Source organism: Bubalus kerabau, chromosome 15 (genome assembly GCF_029407905.1).
Source record: "Bubalus kerabau isolate K-KA32 ecotype Philippines breed swamp buffalo chromosome 15, PCC_UOA_SB_1v2, whole genome shotgun sequence".
NCBI classification, from domain to species: domain Eukaryota; kingdom Metazoa; phylum Chordata; class Mammalia; order Artiodactyla; family Bovidae; genus Bubalus; species Bubalus kerabau.
In genome coordinates, this window is record NC_073638.1 from 54815551 (window position 1) to 54830651 (window position 15101).

The window sequence follows — 15101 nt, forward strand, 5'->3', positions numbered from 1 at the left end:
GGTCCAGTGTTAAGATTTCACCTTGCAATGCAGGGGGTGCGGGTTTCATCTCTGGTTAGGGAGCTAAGATCTCATAGGCCTTGCAGCCAGAAAACCAAAACAACAGAAGTAATACTGTAACAAGTTCAATAAAGATTTTTTAAATGGTCCACGTTAAAAAAAAATCTTAAAAAAAATAAAAATAAAACTCCAGAGATAGAAACCAGGCATAAAAAGCTACTTTTGCCATAAGGATATTTGCTGATGTTATTGAAAGAGAAGGTGGGGCATATAATTGGAGGTCCTCACTTGAATCTGGGATCCTAAAAAAAGGTACCCTCAGAACCAGAACTAAGCCCATTCCTCTCATCCCCAAACCACAGGAAAACTCTTGGAGTGAACAGAGAAGGGGAAGGTGGAGGGCAAGCTGGTCTTCCTGAAAAACTCCAGCTGATATTTGTATCACTGGAGTGGTTCATAAAATAGCCAGCTAGTTTATTTAGTTTAAAATGGTTCCATACCAGGCACCTAGGCACCTGGCCAAAATAAATGGAAAGGCTTATGGTCCTGCAGACTAAATACCATGAGCCAACTCTCTCCCAAGTATAAACTATAAAATCCAGACTATATATACATATATATATATATATATATAAAAGACAATCTTCTTTAGGGCATCTGGGAACTAATAAGCTGTGAAAAGTTAGGGCACCAAGATTTGGAAGAAGGAGAAAACTTGAAGGGATTCATGTAACATTTGGGGCCACTTTTCGCCTAGGGCTCTCTGCTGACTCCAGAAGTGGCTGAGAAGCTAAGCAGAGATTCTGACAACCTTGCTAGTCCAGGAGGCCAAAAACTGGAGTCCAGAGTATGTCGCAGAAAGGGAGCCCCAATCAACTGCCCCTGTTTTAAGTTAGGGCAGTGCAGGACTAAATCCAAAGAGGAAGTGTGAACTAGAAAACTGTGATCCTTGCAGGGACTGAAGACTAGCTTCAAACAACTTCAATTTCTGTAAATAAATTAAGCTGATTTGGAGTTATTGGTGACCTATGTAGCCAAAAGAACTCTAGATGTGGTGAGGAAAAAAAGTGATTTGAGTTGCCCACAGCGGGAGTCATGGTTTCTCATTCAGTTCCTGACTATCTACATTTAAATTAAAACTGCTGCTGCTGCTGCTAAGTCGCTTCAGTCGTGTCTGACTCTGTGCGACCCCATAGACGGCAGCCCATCAGGCCCCGCTGTCCCTGGGATTCTCCAGGCAAGAACACTGGAGTGGGTTGCCATTTCCTCCTCCAATGCATGAAAGTGAAAAGTGAAAGTGAAGTTGCTCAGTCATGTCCGACTCTTAGCGACCCCATGGACTGTAGCCTACCAGGCTCCTCCGTCCATGGGAATCAAACTTTAATAAAATGAAATATTCAGCTCCTCAGTCACACTAACCACATTTCAAGTGCTCAATATGACTAGTGGCTACCATATTGGACAATGTGGATATAGAACATTTCCAACAATATAGAGAATGCTAATGAATGCTTTCAAACATAACTAGAAAATATCTGCAAATTGGTGCTAAGTCTGGGGTACGAAAGGCACAATGGTCCATACCAGAAAGTGGGTGAGTGTGACGATTCAAAGGAAGAATGGAAATTTAGCCTGTGAAGGGACCTGGTAAACTCACAAACCTACTTTGTGGTTATCTCCCCAGTTCTTACATCATTAGAAAAGATGCACTAAGCCACTGACAAAATAACCACACTTTTTTTACTGACCAATAACATGAGGGACATTATAATAGGAAGGGCCAAACTGAAGCCCTAGGAATTTTGCTTCCAAAACAGTAAATCAAAGATAATTCCACATCTCTGAGGTAACTGCAGAGATTACTGCAAACACTAAAGACTGGAAAGGTAGAAGGATGATGAGTCCTATAACATCCCTGTTTATTTGACTTGTGCAGAAGACAGGTCTCAAAGAATGACTGTAAATTACTCAATCACATGGTGATTCCAATTTCAGCCACTGTTCCCTATGTGAACTCTTCTTACTGTAGCACATCAACATAGCCCCTAGCACTTGTGATACAGCTACGGATCTTCCAGATGTTACTTTCTCTTTATTAATGAACAAGAACTACCAGAGGCAGTCTGCTTTCACCTGACAGGGACAGCAGTATACCTTTGTTCTCTTCCCTGGGGGCTACATTAACTCTTTAGCTCTATCATAACCTAATCCATGGAAATCCTGATTATTTTGGTATTCCACAGAACACTATGTTGATTAGAGCTAATGGGCAGGAAATTCAAATACTTTAGATGCATCAGTATGGATTGTGCCACAGGATGGAGGTAGATCTTACAAAAATTCAAGAAACTGACACCGTGATGAATGTTCTTGTTGTCCAGGTATCTGGAGCATGTTGGAATATACCTCCAATGTGAAAGACATCTTTCACTGCCTTCTACTAAGAAAAAGTTACAAAGCTTTGTTGGCTTTTTTTTATTTGGGCAGCCACACATAAAACATTTGTGCTGTTCTGATCCATTTACTGAGGCTGCTAGTTTTGTGTGGGAAGAGCAAGGCAAGGCTCTGCAACAGGTCCAATTGCCATGCAAGTTGCTCTCTGGGCATTATGTCATTTACCAAGGGTATCGGGTGTTATGACTCAGCAGGTCCAACTGTGTTCTGTCTAAGGCTGTATAGACAGGGTTACCATATATCCTGGTTTTCAAGGACAGTTTGAATTTTCACCTGTTATCGCCAAATAATTAATAGTGATGCTTTTCCCTCTCAATGATGTTCCTGATTTGCATGATAAATAGAGTGAATGGTCACTCACTCTATGAATAGAGTCTTTTTGAGGCATCAATTACAGAATCATATTTTGAGCAAAGTTATGCTCTGTTCTTCATGTAACTATTTTCCTTTTGAAAGACAGCTTCTAGCTTACTCCTGCATATTGGTAGAGACTGAACACCTGACCATAGGACACTAAGGTGACCACATTTCCTGAGCTGTCCATCATGACCTGAATGTTCAGAACTCCCTCAGCACATGAAAATAACATTGGAGATCAGCTCAAGCAAATCTGGAAAGTTGAATGAATTAACATTGCTTAGATTTCTATGATGCCTACTCCTGCTGAACTGTTTCTTCTCCGTCAACCCATAACTAATGTCCTATGACCACTGGGTGTAGGAGAACAATATGCAACTGGATTTACAAATGATTTTGCATGATATGCTGATAGTAACCAAAACCAGACTGTTGCAGGGTTATAACTCCATACAAAGGTGGCTCTGAAAAGACAAGGGAGGAGAAATCCTCCCAAGAGATAAAACCCAGAACAATAGATCTGACTGTTCATTTTCCTTGGTTGGTGAGATAGCCAAAAGTGCAGGTCTATGCTGATTCATGGGCAGTGGTTTAGCTGATGAGTCAAAGCTTGGAAACCATAATGTAAAACTGCTGATAGGGAGGACTGAGAGAGAATTATGTGAATGGACCTCTCAGAATGAATAGGATGAGAATTATTTGTATCTCGTGTGAATTCTCGCAAAGACTATCCACTTCAGATAAGACTCTCAATGATCACGTGAACAAGATGACCCATTCCATGAATATCAGTTAGATACCCTGCTACTTGCAAAATGGCCTTGGCAGCAGGGAAGAAGGCTATATACTTCCCCTCCACAAAGTTCATTTGGCTACCAGTCCTGTTGAACACCCAACCTGCCAATAACAGAGGCTGATGCTGAGTTGCTAACAGGCACCATTTCTAGGAGGATTAGCCAACCATCCAGTAGAAGGATGACTAGTGTGGACATTTACTTTCATAAAAGGAGCAGTGATTTTTTTTTCTTACTGAAATATGTATGTATTTGAGACATGGATTTTCCCTGCCTAACCACAGTGTTCTGCCAAGCATCACAATCTGTGGATTTGCAGAATGTCTTATTCATTATTTAAATAGAACACATAACATTGCTTTTAACCATGGAACACATTTCATTGCAAAGAAGTACAATAATGGACTCAAGGACATGGAGTTTAATTTTTTGCCATGTACTCCATCACACAGAAGTAGCTGACCTAATAGAATTGTAAAACAGTCTTCTGACAACTTATTTATTCCACTAGCTAGGAGACTACCCACTGTGAGGTTGGATGCTGCCTTACAGGATGGAGTGTCACATAAACTAGCAACTAAAACTAATTCTGTTTTTCTCACATCGGATCATAAGGGCCTAGGAATGAATGAATGAAAATGAAAGCAGCTCCTCTTACAATTTGTTTCTAATTCCTGCAGCTCTGAGTTCTTAAGTTAGAGCTCTGAGTTTCCTTGGGAGGAATACTTTCACAGGGGACACAAAAATAGTTCGACTTAACTGGAAGTTAAGTTTACTACTGGCCTCTTGGGTTCTTTATTCCACTGAACCAACAGGCAGGGAAAGAGGGGTTTATTATATTGGCTAGGTGATTGATACCAATTATCAGAAGTATGATTGCTGCTCTACCTTGAGGGCAAAAAGGAATATCTTTGGAATCCAAAGAATTATCTGGTATTCCTCTTAAAAGTGTCATGTCCATTAGTCAAAGTTGATGGAATTTCTGCAAGACGAACCGAGTTCTGGAGTGGGATGATTGTGACAGTTGCCCAGCAGTGTGAATGTGCTTAATGTTGCTGAACGGTGCACTTAAAATGGTTAAGATAGAAAGGCTTCTGATAGGGAAAGCGGACAGTCTGAGGTAGCCCTTGGAATATGTACAGAAGCAACATAGAAGAGAAAGTAATGGTCATAAACCTGCTCTCTGGAGTCCGATGGATTTGGTTCAAATTCTGCCTCTGCGACTTGGCTTTGTAACTCTGGTTGAGTTATTTAATTTACCTGTGCCTCAATTTCCTCATCTATAAAATGAGGGTGATGATAATAGGACACTTACCTCATAGGGTTGTGAGGATTAAACGAGTTAGTATATATTAAGAGTGTCAGAATAGTATCTGACACATAGTAAGCATTACACATGTATTACTATTATTAAGAAAGAAAGGGCCAGTACATTCTGGCCAGAAGGCACAGCCTCAGCAAATGTGCAGAATGGAAATATGCAAAGCTTATTTAGAGGGTTCATGAAGAGGAATAGTCTGGCAAGAGCAATAGCCACAACTTACGAATGAGCAATCAGAGGAAAGGACAGTGACATGCAGACACCCGTGTCACTCCCTACTGGGGAGGGGTGTGGACTCCCTAGCTGAGGCCTCCCCAACTCTTGGGGCTTTGCTTCTACCGGTACCTTTACTGGGAGCTTTAGTAGGTGGCATTCTCCCGACTTTGAACACTCACAGTCTTTCCTTACAGCCCTTTAGAACTGCTTTGGACTATTTGTTTGGATACTTGTATTCAGGGACTTACTGCTCTGCAACAGCCAAACTGGGTGGCAGAGAGGTGAGGCCGTTGCCTGTGAGGAGCAGGACACGGAGGTGTGGCAGAATCCCCAGGTCACAGATGGCCTCCGCCGTCAGGCTGTTGAAGGAAAGGTCCAGGAACTATGGTGCAAAGTTAGAAGACAGAGAAACAGAAGCACTCCTCGTGACAATCATGCCCATACATGAGGTGGGAGGTGGCTACTTTTTTTTTTTAACTTTCCAGGGGGCCCATCAACCAGACTAAAACCCTCCTGACTCTCTGAATTAACATTCAAGGTCTACAAGAGTTACTTCCCAACCAGTTCCAGCCTTTGCTCCCATATTGCAAGCTTTTGCTTATCTTGTGGTGCTAGCCAAAGTGACTCCTCCCTATTCCTTGCCCCATCCCATCCAGAGATCTTTGCTTGAGCTTTTCACTCAGAAATGCCCTCTATGTATCAAAATCCAAGCCCTAAAAGGCCAGCTCAAAAGCTCCCTCCTTCTGAAAGCTTTTTTCATTCCCAGCCAGATGGACTCTCTCCCTCCTCTGACTTTGAGTGCTTTATCTAGACTGCTTCCAGGGTATTTCTCATAGTCAGCCAGGTAACTGTGATAACGGGATATAAGGCTGAGGACTAGAGATTTTGGTGCATGGATGTGCCAAGCAAGCAGGTCCTGGTGCACAGCGGTAGGCTAAGCTATAAACTCTCTGAGGTGAAGCGCCTTGCCACTGTAATCTAGCACAGGCCCTGGCACAGTAGGTGCACATAAAATAAGCAGCTGAAATGAACTGGCTTATGAGGACAATGACCCAAACTGTCACCTCATCATAAAGCACATTCTAACTAGCCACCGACATTCATGATACAGTTGACTTGGGTTAGGGGGCCAGCCAGGAAACTGAGTTTCTCTCTGCAAACACAAAGGCAATTATGATAAATGGTATCACTCCAGTCTTTGTTTTCTTTCCAGAAGAGCCTCTCCAGATACCTACTTAAGCTCTTTGCTCCCTTCCCTCCCTCTCTGTAATAGGAATGAACCTTTTTTATTTTATTACCTGGTAATCACTAAAGGGATGTTGCCTATAAAATTAAATTATACATAATGGCCCATCTCTGGGAATCCTGCCTCCCAGGTAATGAGCCGTAAGCTGAAATTCTCTGTTTCGCTCACAGGAAAACTCCTGAACAGGCCCACCTCTGAATGACTGCAGGAAGGAAGAAATTAACACTTCCCCTCAGGAGGCTGACTAAACCAGGAAATGTTTGACTTTATTCCTTCCTCTTTTAGTAGAAAAGAAGCCTGAATTCTAACTCAGGCAAGATGGCTCTTTGGGACATTAGTTCACCATCTTCTCGGTTTGCTGGCTTTCTGAATAAATTCACTATTTGGTGCCCCAACAAGTTGTCTCTTGATTTACTGGCCTGTTGTGTGGCGAGCAGTACTTGGTAACACATCCACCAACATACACCCACTGACCCCTACTGAATGGGGCCAGTTTCAGCATCTTACACAGCTGGTGCAGGGGCAAGGCTTCTAGTCTACCGCTTCAGTGAAACACAGTCAATCACATATAAACACAACTGACTCTAGGTCACTGTTGGAGGAGGGCTGGGTTTGGTTTGATTCCACTGCAGCAATTAACTGACACCCCCCGGAGATCTGGCTTTAAGTCCTGACTAACTGTGATATTGGACAAATTACTTAAGCTGAGCTTCCTTACCTATAAAGTAGAAATAATAATGGATTTTTATGAGAAATTGTGTAGGTAAAGCCTTTAGCATAGAGCCTGGAACACAGTAAATGCTTAATGATGCCTGTCATGGTCATCACCATCCCTTCATTCAAGGCCTATATACTGAAGGCTTACTGTGAACCAATCCATGCCCTGCGTGAGCTCACAGCCTAGTCAGGCAGCTAGATACATAATGTGTGTCTGTTAAGTAGCAATGTTACTAGCATAGATGTTTGACCTCTACCAGGGGCTTCAGATGGGCTTCACACAGCAGGTAACACTTAAGCTGTCCTCAGAGACTAGCTGGTATTCACCAAATTGTTGAATCATCAAAAAAGCAAGAGAGTTAAAGAAAAACATCTACTTCTGCTTTATTGACTACCTCAAAGCCTTTGACTGTGTGGATCACAATAAACTGTGGAAAATTCTGAAAGAGATGGGAATACCAGACCACCTGACCTGCCTCCTGAAAAATCTGTATGCAGGTCAAGAAGCAACAGTTAGAACTGGACATGGAACAATGGACTGGTTCCAAATCAGGAAAGGAGTACATCAAAGCTGTATATTGTCACTCTGCTTATTTAACTTATATGCAGAGTACATCATGCAAGTTGCCAGGCTGGATGAAGCACAAGCTGGAATCAAGATTGCCGGGAGAAATATCGATAACCTCAGATACACAGATGACACCACCCTTATGGCAGAAAGCGAAGAAGAATTCAAGAGCCCCTTGATGAAAGTGAAAGAGGAAAGTGAAAAAAGTTGGCTTAAAGCTCAACATTCAAAAAACTAAGGTCATGGCATCCAGCACCATCACTAATAGCAAATAGATGGGAACACAATGGAAACAGTGACAGACTTTGTTTTTTGGGGCTCCAAAATCACTGCAGATGGTGACCGTAGCCATGAAATTAAAAGACGCTTGCTCCTTGGAAGAAAAGTTATGACCAACCTAGACAGCGTATTAAAAAGCAGAGACATTACTTTGCCAACAAAGGTCTGTCTAGTCAAAGCTATGGTTCTTCCAGTAGTCATGTATCGATATGAGACTTGGACTAAAAAGAAAGTTGAGTGCCAAAGAACTGATGCTTTTGAACTGTGGTGTTGGAGAAGACTCTTGAGAATCCCTTGAACTGCAAGGAGATCAAACCAGTCAATCCTAAGGGAAATCAGTCCTGAATATTCATTGGAAGGACTGATGTTGAAGCTGAAATTCCAATACTTTGTGAAGTATTGACTGTATTAACCTGATGCAAAGAACTGACTCACTGGAAAAGACCCTGATGCTGGGAAAGATTGAAGGTAGGAGGAGAAGGGGACAACAGAGGATGAGATGGTGGCAGGGCATCACCAACTCGATGGACATGAGTTTGAGCAAGCTCCAGGAGTTGATGATGGACAGGTAGGCCTGGGATGCTGCAGTCCATGGGGTTGCAAAGAGTCAGACACAACTGAGCAACTGAACTGAATCCTCTTCTTCCAAGGCTCTCTACAGTCTCTTCTGTTTCCTCCTGGGCTCATCTATCACCATATTCTTCTGTGTCTCACTGCATTCCAACCATACTGAGCTGTTCTATCAGTGTTCTAGCTCAGAAATTGGCAAACGAAGACCTGTAAGCCATATCCAGCCTGCTGTCTGTTTCATATGGCCTGTGAGCTAAGAATGCTTTGTATGTTTTTAAATGGATGGGGGAAAAAAACACAATGATATAACATTGTATGAGAATTAAATAAAATTCAAATTTCAGTATCAGGAAGTTTTATGAGAACATAGCCCTGCCCATTTGCTTACATATTGTCTACAGCTGCTTTCCTTCTACAACAGCAGAGTGGACTAGTTATGACAGTTATGACTAGTTACAAGCCTAGGAGCTGCAGAGCCTAAAACAGTCACTGTCTGGCCTCTTACAGAAAAAGTTTGCTGACCCTTGCTCTGGCTGTTTTGGCTATTTAATGTTGGGTCCAAATCTGCTTTCTACAGAAGTAAGGACAGTTCAAAGAAATGAACAGTCTTAGAACCTGCACGGCAAAGAAGTTCACAGCTGGCCCAGAATTTACAGAGAGGGAGACATAAGTTCCACCGAGAGGGTAAGTTATTTGGCCAAGGAGGTTAGGGGAAAGGAGGGGTGGACCAAGATTACAAACAAGGTGTCCTGACTTTTAAGGCAGTTCTCCAGCTGACTCTTTTTCAGACTTGTGAACAGAGAATCAAATCATGACAAAGCTGTTTTTCTAAACTGATTCCTGAAGAGTTCTACTCTGGGTGACAGCCTTTCTGGCAAACAAGGAGAGAAGATTCCTAACTTGGATGTTGCATCTGCTGAGTCACATCAAGTTTCATTACACATTATTCACTGCTATTGGCTGCAAATTCAGGATATCTGACAAGTTTATCCTTTTTCTTAGAGAGCCCTCGCAAACCATAGAGAGAGGGGGAGTAAATGACTGACCAGGAGATTTCCTCTTCTCATTTACATTCTGAATCTTGACTTTGTTCTCTTATGTAAACAAATTCCCTTGGATAGGATTGGTCTGCTGGATAAATAATATTCATCAGTTGCAATCACACTATGAGGCAGGGCCTCCAAAAAGTCAATTAATTATCAACCAGTAAGTCAGCTGTAGGGTCAGTGCCTGTAGTCACGTCCCCTCCTTGTGGGCCCACAGGCACTTGAAGTAGGAGGTTGAAATGGTTGGGGTAAGGAAGGTAGGAGTCTCTGAACAATGTACAACATACAGGAGCTCAATAACTACTTTTTAAAAAGCAAAATAATAAATTAATGGAAACCTGTAAGAAGCTCCCAGGCCTGTAGGTAAAGAAGTGGCTCCCTATATCTCTAGAGCTTCTGGAACCTGTTTCTCTCTGTCTATAATAAACTCTGGTATAACATGTTTTTTAACCTAGCACAAAGCTGCATGAGTTGTTGTAAATTTTCTCTCTCTCTCTCCTTGTTTTATTGGACTTTCAAGAACTTCACTTCCTGGATAAGTATGAGAACCACTCCTGTCAGAAATCATAGTAAAGCACTGTGAGCCTCAATATGACTGGAAACCGTGGAGAAAAGGTACCATTACATTCAGTATAGCATGCTTTAAAAATACAAGGACGTATAATCCACTTCAGGAAGATCACCATCCCAAGCGGTTAAAACACCTTAAAACTTTGGCATGTAACTCTTAAAAGTGCACTCTTGTGGAAGGTTTCTCTCTGGTCAGACCGGGTTAAATGAGGTTTTTATGAAGAATGGCTGTCTCTTGATGTTTGTACATTAAATAATTTAAGTTACCAGTTCTTTGAGGTAAACCCCAAGGATCATGACATGCAGACATTTTGGTGAGGTGTGACTCTGAAGCTTTTCTAGAAGGCCAACATGTAAGGAAGAGCCTGTTACTCAGTGAGTGAGCCTGGCCAGATGCCTGCCCCATGCCTCAATCCAGCTCTGCTGTTCTCTACTCTCTGTGCACGCAGATTCTCAGGTGGTGACAAAAGCTTTGCTTTTTTGTGAAACAAAATAACCCTAAAGTTTTCATAGATGCTGATAGGTGATTAACTTGAAGTATGAGAACATGTATAGAAGATGCATGACTATGGGAAATCTAGGAGAAAGATTTCCAAGAAGAGTGCAATTTTTAAAAATATTTTCAAATACAAAACAGCTGTGGATATACAGATGTCAAGAGTCTGCTATAGAACTTAGAGAGGCCCTGTTTTATTTCACACTCATCCCTGAGTCTATGGCCCATAACCTTACCCAAGCTCATTGGAACCAATCTGGTTGATTCATACCAGGGTGGGTCTCAGGAATAAGTTCACAACACCTCTCATTCAGCTGGGTCAGTCTGCTGTGCCTAGCACTTAACCCCCATGCCTCAACCCTCACTGGATCCAGATCTCCCCTCAAATTCTCTGTCCTAAAATACTCTATTTAAATTCACTCTCCTGTATGGCAAAACCAATAAAATATTGTAAAGTAATTAGCCTCCAATTAAAATAAATAAATTTATATTAAAAAAAATAAACTCACTCTCCTGCACAGACTACTTTGGCATTTGTTTTCCAAGACCATGCATCATGGCCATAGGTATAATGTATTCTCATCCAACTGCCATCACCTCCACCAACCCACTCCCTTATCATCACCACCAACTCCACCACCCTCCCCAGAGGACCACTTGAAGCAAGGTAGCTATAAAGGCCCAGAGAGCTCCTTCCCAAAAATTATGATCAGTAGACTCCTTACACCCATTCCTTACAGGGAAACAAGTGGGCACCAAAATCTCCCTACCTCCAACTTACTTCCAAGGACTTAAAGTCTCCGTATTTCACGTAGACTGTTTTGATGCCGTTAAATGCGAGCTCCAGTTCCTTTAAGACTGGAAACGTGTGAAACGCCTCTAAGGAGGGAAGAGAAAGAGGGAACTGTAACTTGTAAAAGACATAAGAGAAAGATAAAATAGTGGTCATTTACTGGGTTCCCACTGGGTTAGGCCCAGCATTGCGTAAAGTGCTTTACTTACAGGACTCTTAATCTCTAATAACTCTGAAAAAGAGTGATTACTACTTCCATTCCACTGCTGAAGAACCCAAGGCTCAACCAGGTTAAGTGATTTGCTAGAAATAGAATTGCTAAATTGAAAGATCAAGAACTGAATCTAACTCCAAAGCCCATTTTAAAAAATGATCCTTATTATTCCTGATTATAAAAGTAAAAATTTCCACCAAATTTTTTTAAAAAATAGAAAAATAAAAGTTCCTTTTAATCTCAATACCTAGAGATAACTATTCAAAGTTTCACGTATAATACTATAGACTTTTTATGTGTATACTGAAACACATACACACACACTTCTTTCTACAAAAAGGGACTCATACTATACACATTGTACTGTGACTTGCTTTTTTTCCCCCTTAACAATATGATTTAAAGATGTTCTAAGTCAAAATATACAGATCTGCATAATGTTTGAATTATGTTCTACAGTATAGACATACCGTATTTAACCATACCCCTAGGGACAGTGGCTAGATTATCTGAATAAAAGGTTAAGAACACTTCCCCTTCTGCTTGAGAACTGGACCTTGAGTTAACTTTCTAGCCCTCTTCCATTGGCAACCTGAAAAAAATGGTACAGTCACTGTGTTATTAAGCAAAACTGCTGTGGTAAAAATGACCCCAAGTTGCTAAGTCATATCTGGACTAGGAGAAACTAAAAATGAACTATATCTATCTGAAGGGGGCGCCATAACTTTGGGCTTCACTGTGTGTGGGCACTCCTATGATTGGACATCTCCTTTTCAGGAACTCTGGGGGCCTTGTCCATGGAGTGTAACAACAGTTATTTGCTCCTGTGGTGAATAAGGCTTCTAAGCCAGAGTGCTGGCATCAACCCATTGAGAGTGGCCGAAGAGTGGCTCACGGATGGCTACCTCAACAGCTACATGAACTGCTCAGGAACTGCCAGGAGGATTCCACTGAACGTGAAGTGCTGAGGCTGTGCTGCGCTTCATGGGGAATACGTGGGGAATTACCCAGAGCCTTCTAAGTGAACCTGGTGTCAAGTGTAGCCTATGTTGGTTTTGTGAGTTGAAATGTTCTAGAGAGTAAAATAGAAACATGTGCTTTCAGGGTATTTCCAATGAACATCCTTGTTCAAGTGTGTTTCTGTAGAATGAATTTTGGGGAGTGGAACTACTGGACTATGTTAAGAGACATTGCCAAACTACCTTCCAAAGATGTTGCACCAATTTATTTCACTTGAATACGAGAGTACCCATTTCCCTACCAATGCTGGCAAGTCATCAGTCCTTCTCACTTCTGTCCATATTTGATAGGCATAAAATAGTTCTTGTGAGGTTGAGCATCTTTCCATATGCCTGCTGGCCGTTGTTTTCAAACTCAGGCTCCTGAGAGACCACACGGTTTCCTCAAGGACAGGGACTTTGTCACACACTTCTTTAAAAACACCCTTCAAACTCCCTTCACTCAAAACTGAATTCATCCTATTTCTCCCTAAACCTGCCTTTCTTATACTGCTGTCTGTCTCAGTAAATCCCCTTGGTTCTTCTCTTTCTTTACATGCCCCTTAGTTACCACGTCCCTTAGTTACCACGTCTGGTTTGTTTCTACCTCCTCTCTCACTCTTTCTCTCAATCCCCTCTACCCTTGTGGCCACAGCCCCAGTTGAGGCCTCACCTCCCCTCTCCTGGAAAAATGCAACCATCTCCCAGGTTTCCTGGCTCCCATATTACAATCCATGCTCCTCACAGCCACTACTGAGTCTCTATTTCAAAGCCTTCCAAGGTTCTCTTTTGCCTGCAGATTTAAGCCCATGTCACTCAGTGCCCCTGATAATATGGGGCCCCTTGCCCACCTTCCTAGTCTCCATTCTCCTCTGCCTATATCTCTTGCACACACAAAGCTTCTTCAGGGTCCCTGGTCAGGCACTGCTGCCCTCCATCTGTTGTTCTGTTTTCCTGAAATGCCTTCTCACCTTCTAATTTCTGATTCACTCCTATTTGTGTTTTAGATCTCAGCTTACATACTCCTTTTCTCACAAGTATTGCCTTCTGACACTCGAGGCCCAGTTGATTTTCTGATTCCCTCTATTGTTGCACTTAACCGTATCCTGCTATAATTGAGCTCAGAAGAACAGAAAACTGGACACACTGATTTCTAAAAGCCAAACAGTCATACTGTCCTGATACCCAGCAGGGGTCGCTGTGGATTTGCTGAATAAACAAAAAGGCTTTACACTCTTATAGGAGTTCTCAGGGACTTAAAACTTTTTACATACAGTCCCTTGGTATGGGTAGGAGATTGGTTCCAGGACCACCCACCCCTACATACACACCCCCTACCCCAATCCCCAACCTCCACCTCCATCTTGCATCACCACCAAGGACACTGAAATCTGTGGAAGTTCAAGAGCCTTGTATAAAATGATGTAGTATTTGCATATAACCTGCACACAGCCTCCTGTACACATTAAATCATCGCTAGATTACTGATACCGAACATAATATAAATGCTCTGTGCTGTGCTGCGTTGCTCAGTCATGTCCGACTCTGTGATTCCATATGGACCACAGCCCGCCAGGCTCCTCTGTCCATGGGGGTTCTCCAGGCAAGAATACTGGAGTGGGTTGCCATGCCCTCCTCCAGGGCATCTTCTCAATCCACGGATCGAACCCAGGTCTCCTGCATTGCAGGCAGATTCTTTACCAATTGAGCCTCCAAGGAAACATGTTCTGTAAGTGGTTGTAAATATAATATAAATGCTACGTAAATATTTGCCAGTGCATGGCAAACTCAAATTTTACTTTTTGTAACTTCCTGGAATTTTTTTCTAAATTTTTTATATCCCTGTTTGGTTGAATCCATGGATGTGGAAAATATAGACATGGAGGGCTGACTGTACTGATCCTGTCTGAGTCTACAAAGTATCCTGCCTTAGGAAGAAAGGAAGGGGATCATCTCCATTTACAGAGAGAAGCGGTGTTCTGCGTAGGTAGTGCTGGCTCTGGGCTGGAATCCAGGTCTGTGTGTTCTCCCACACTCAGCTCATTGCACTCCAAAAATAGATGTATGGCGTTACAGGTGAACAGACAGGCAACTTCTAACATGAAAGACTGGCAGCCAGGAAGCAGGAGGTGGTTTTCAGGAAGAAAACTTACCTAGAGGAAGCAGGTTTTCTGAGGCATTGATGTAAATCACTGAATTAAAATGCTTGAAATCCTTTTCCTTAGCCTATGAAAGGGCATTTCAAAGAACATAAGATTAGTTCCCTGCCTGGAGGCCTTGCTGAAGCTCCAGGGCTGCTGTCAGAAGGAGCAAAGACTTCAAGGGTTAAGCACAAGAGCATTTACTTGCTGAAGGCAGGAAGGGCTTTTCTGCTTCTTTTATTTTCCTATTATGAAATAATTCAAATAGTCAGCAAAATATGGTAAGTGTTACTCTGAAGGCCCGTGTAACCACTATCCAGC

At 42.3% G+C, this 15101-nt stretch overlaps 1 protein-coding gene across 2 annotated transcripts in view; it reads right to left on the reverse strand.

Moving 5' to 3' along the window:
• XRRA1 (X-ray radiation resistance associated 1) overlaps positions 1 to 15101 on the reverse strand; it is a 66120-nt gene that overhangs the window by 30155 nt on the left and 20864 nt on the right. For both annotated transcript variants that reach the window (XM_055549088.1, XM_055549087.1), the window contains exons 6-8: positions 14793 to 14865; positions 11416 to 11513; positions 5391 to 5524 (exon numbers count right to left, since the gene is read on the reverse strand). In XM_055549088.1, coding sequence (XP_055405063.1) covers positions 5391 to 5524; positions 11416 to 11513; positions 14793 to 14865 — 305 coding nt within the window. The remainder of the gene's footprint in view (positions 1 to 5390; positions 5525 to 11415; positions 11514 to 14792; positions 14866 to 15101) is intronic.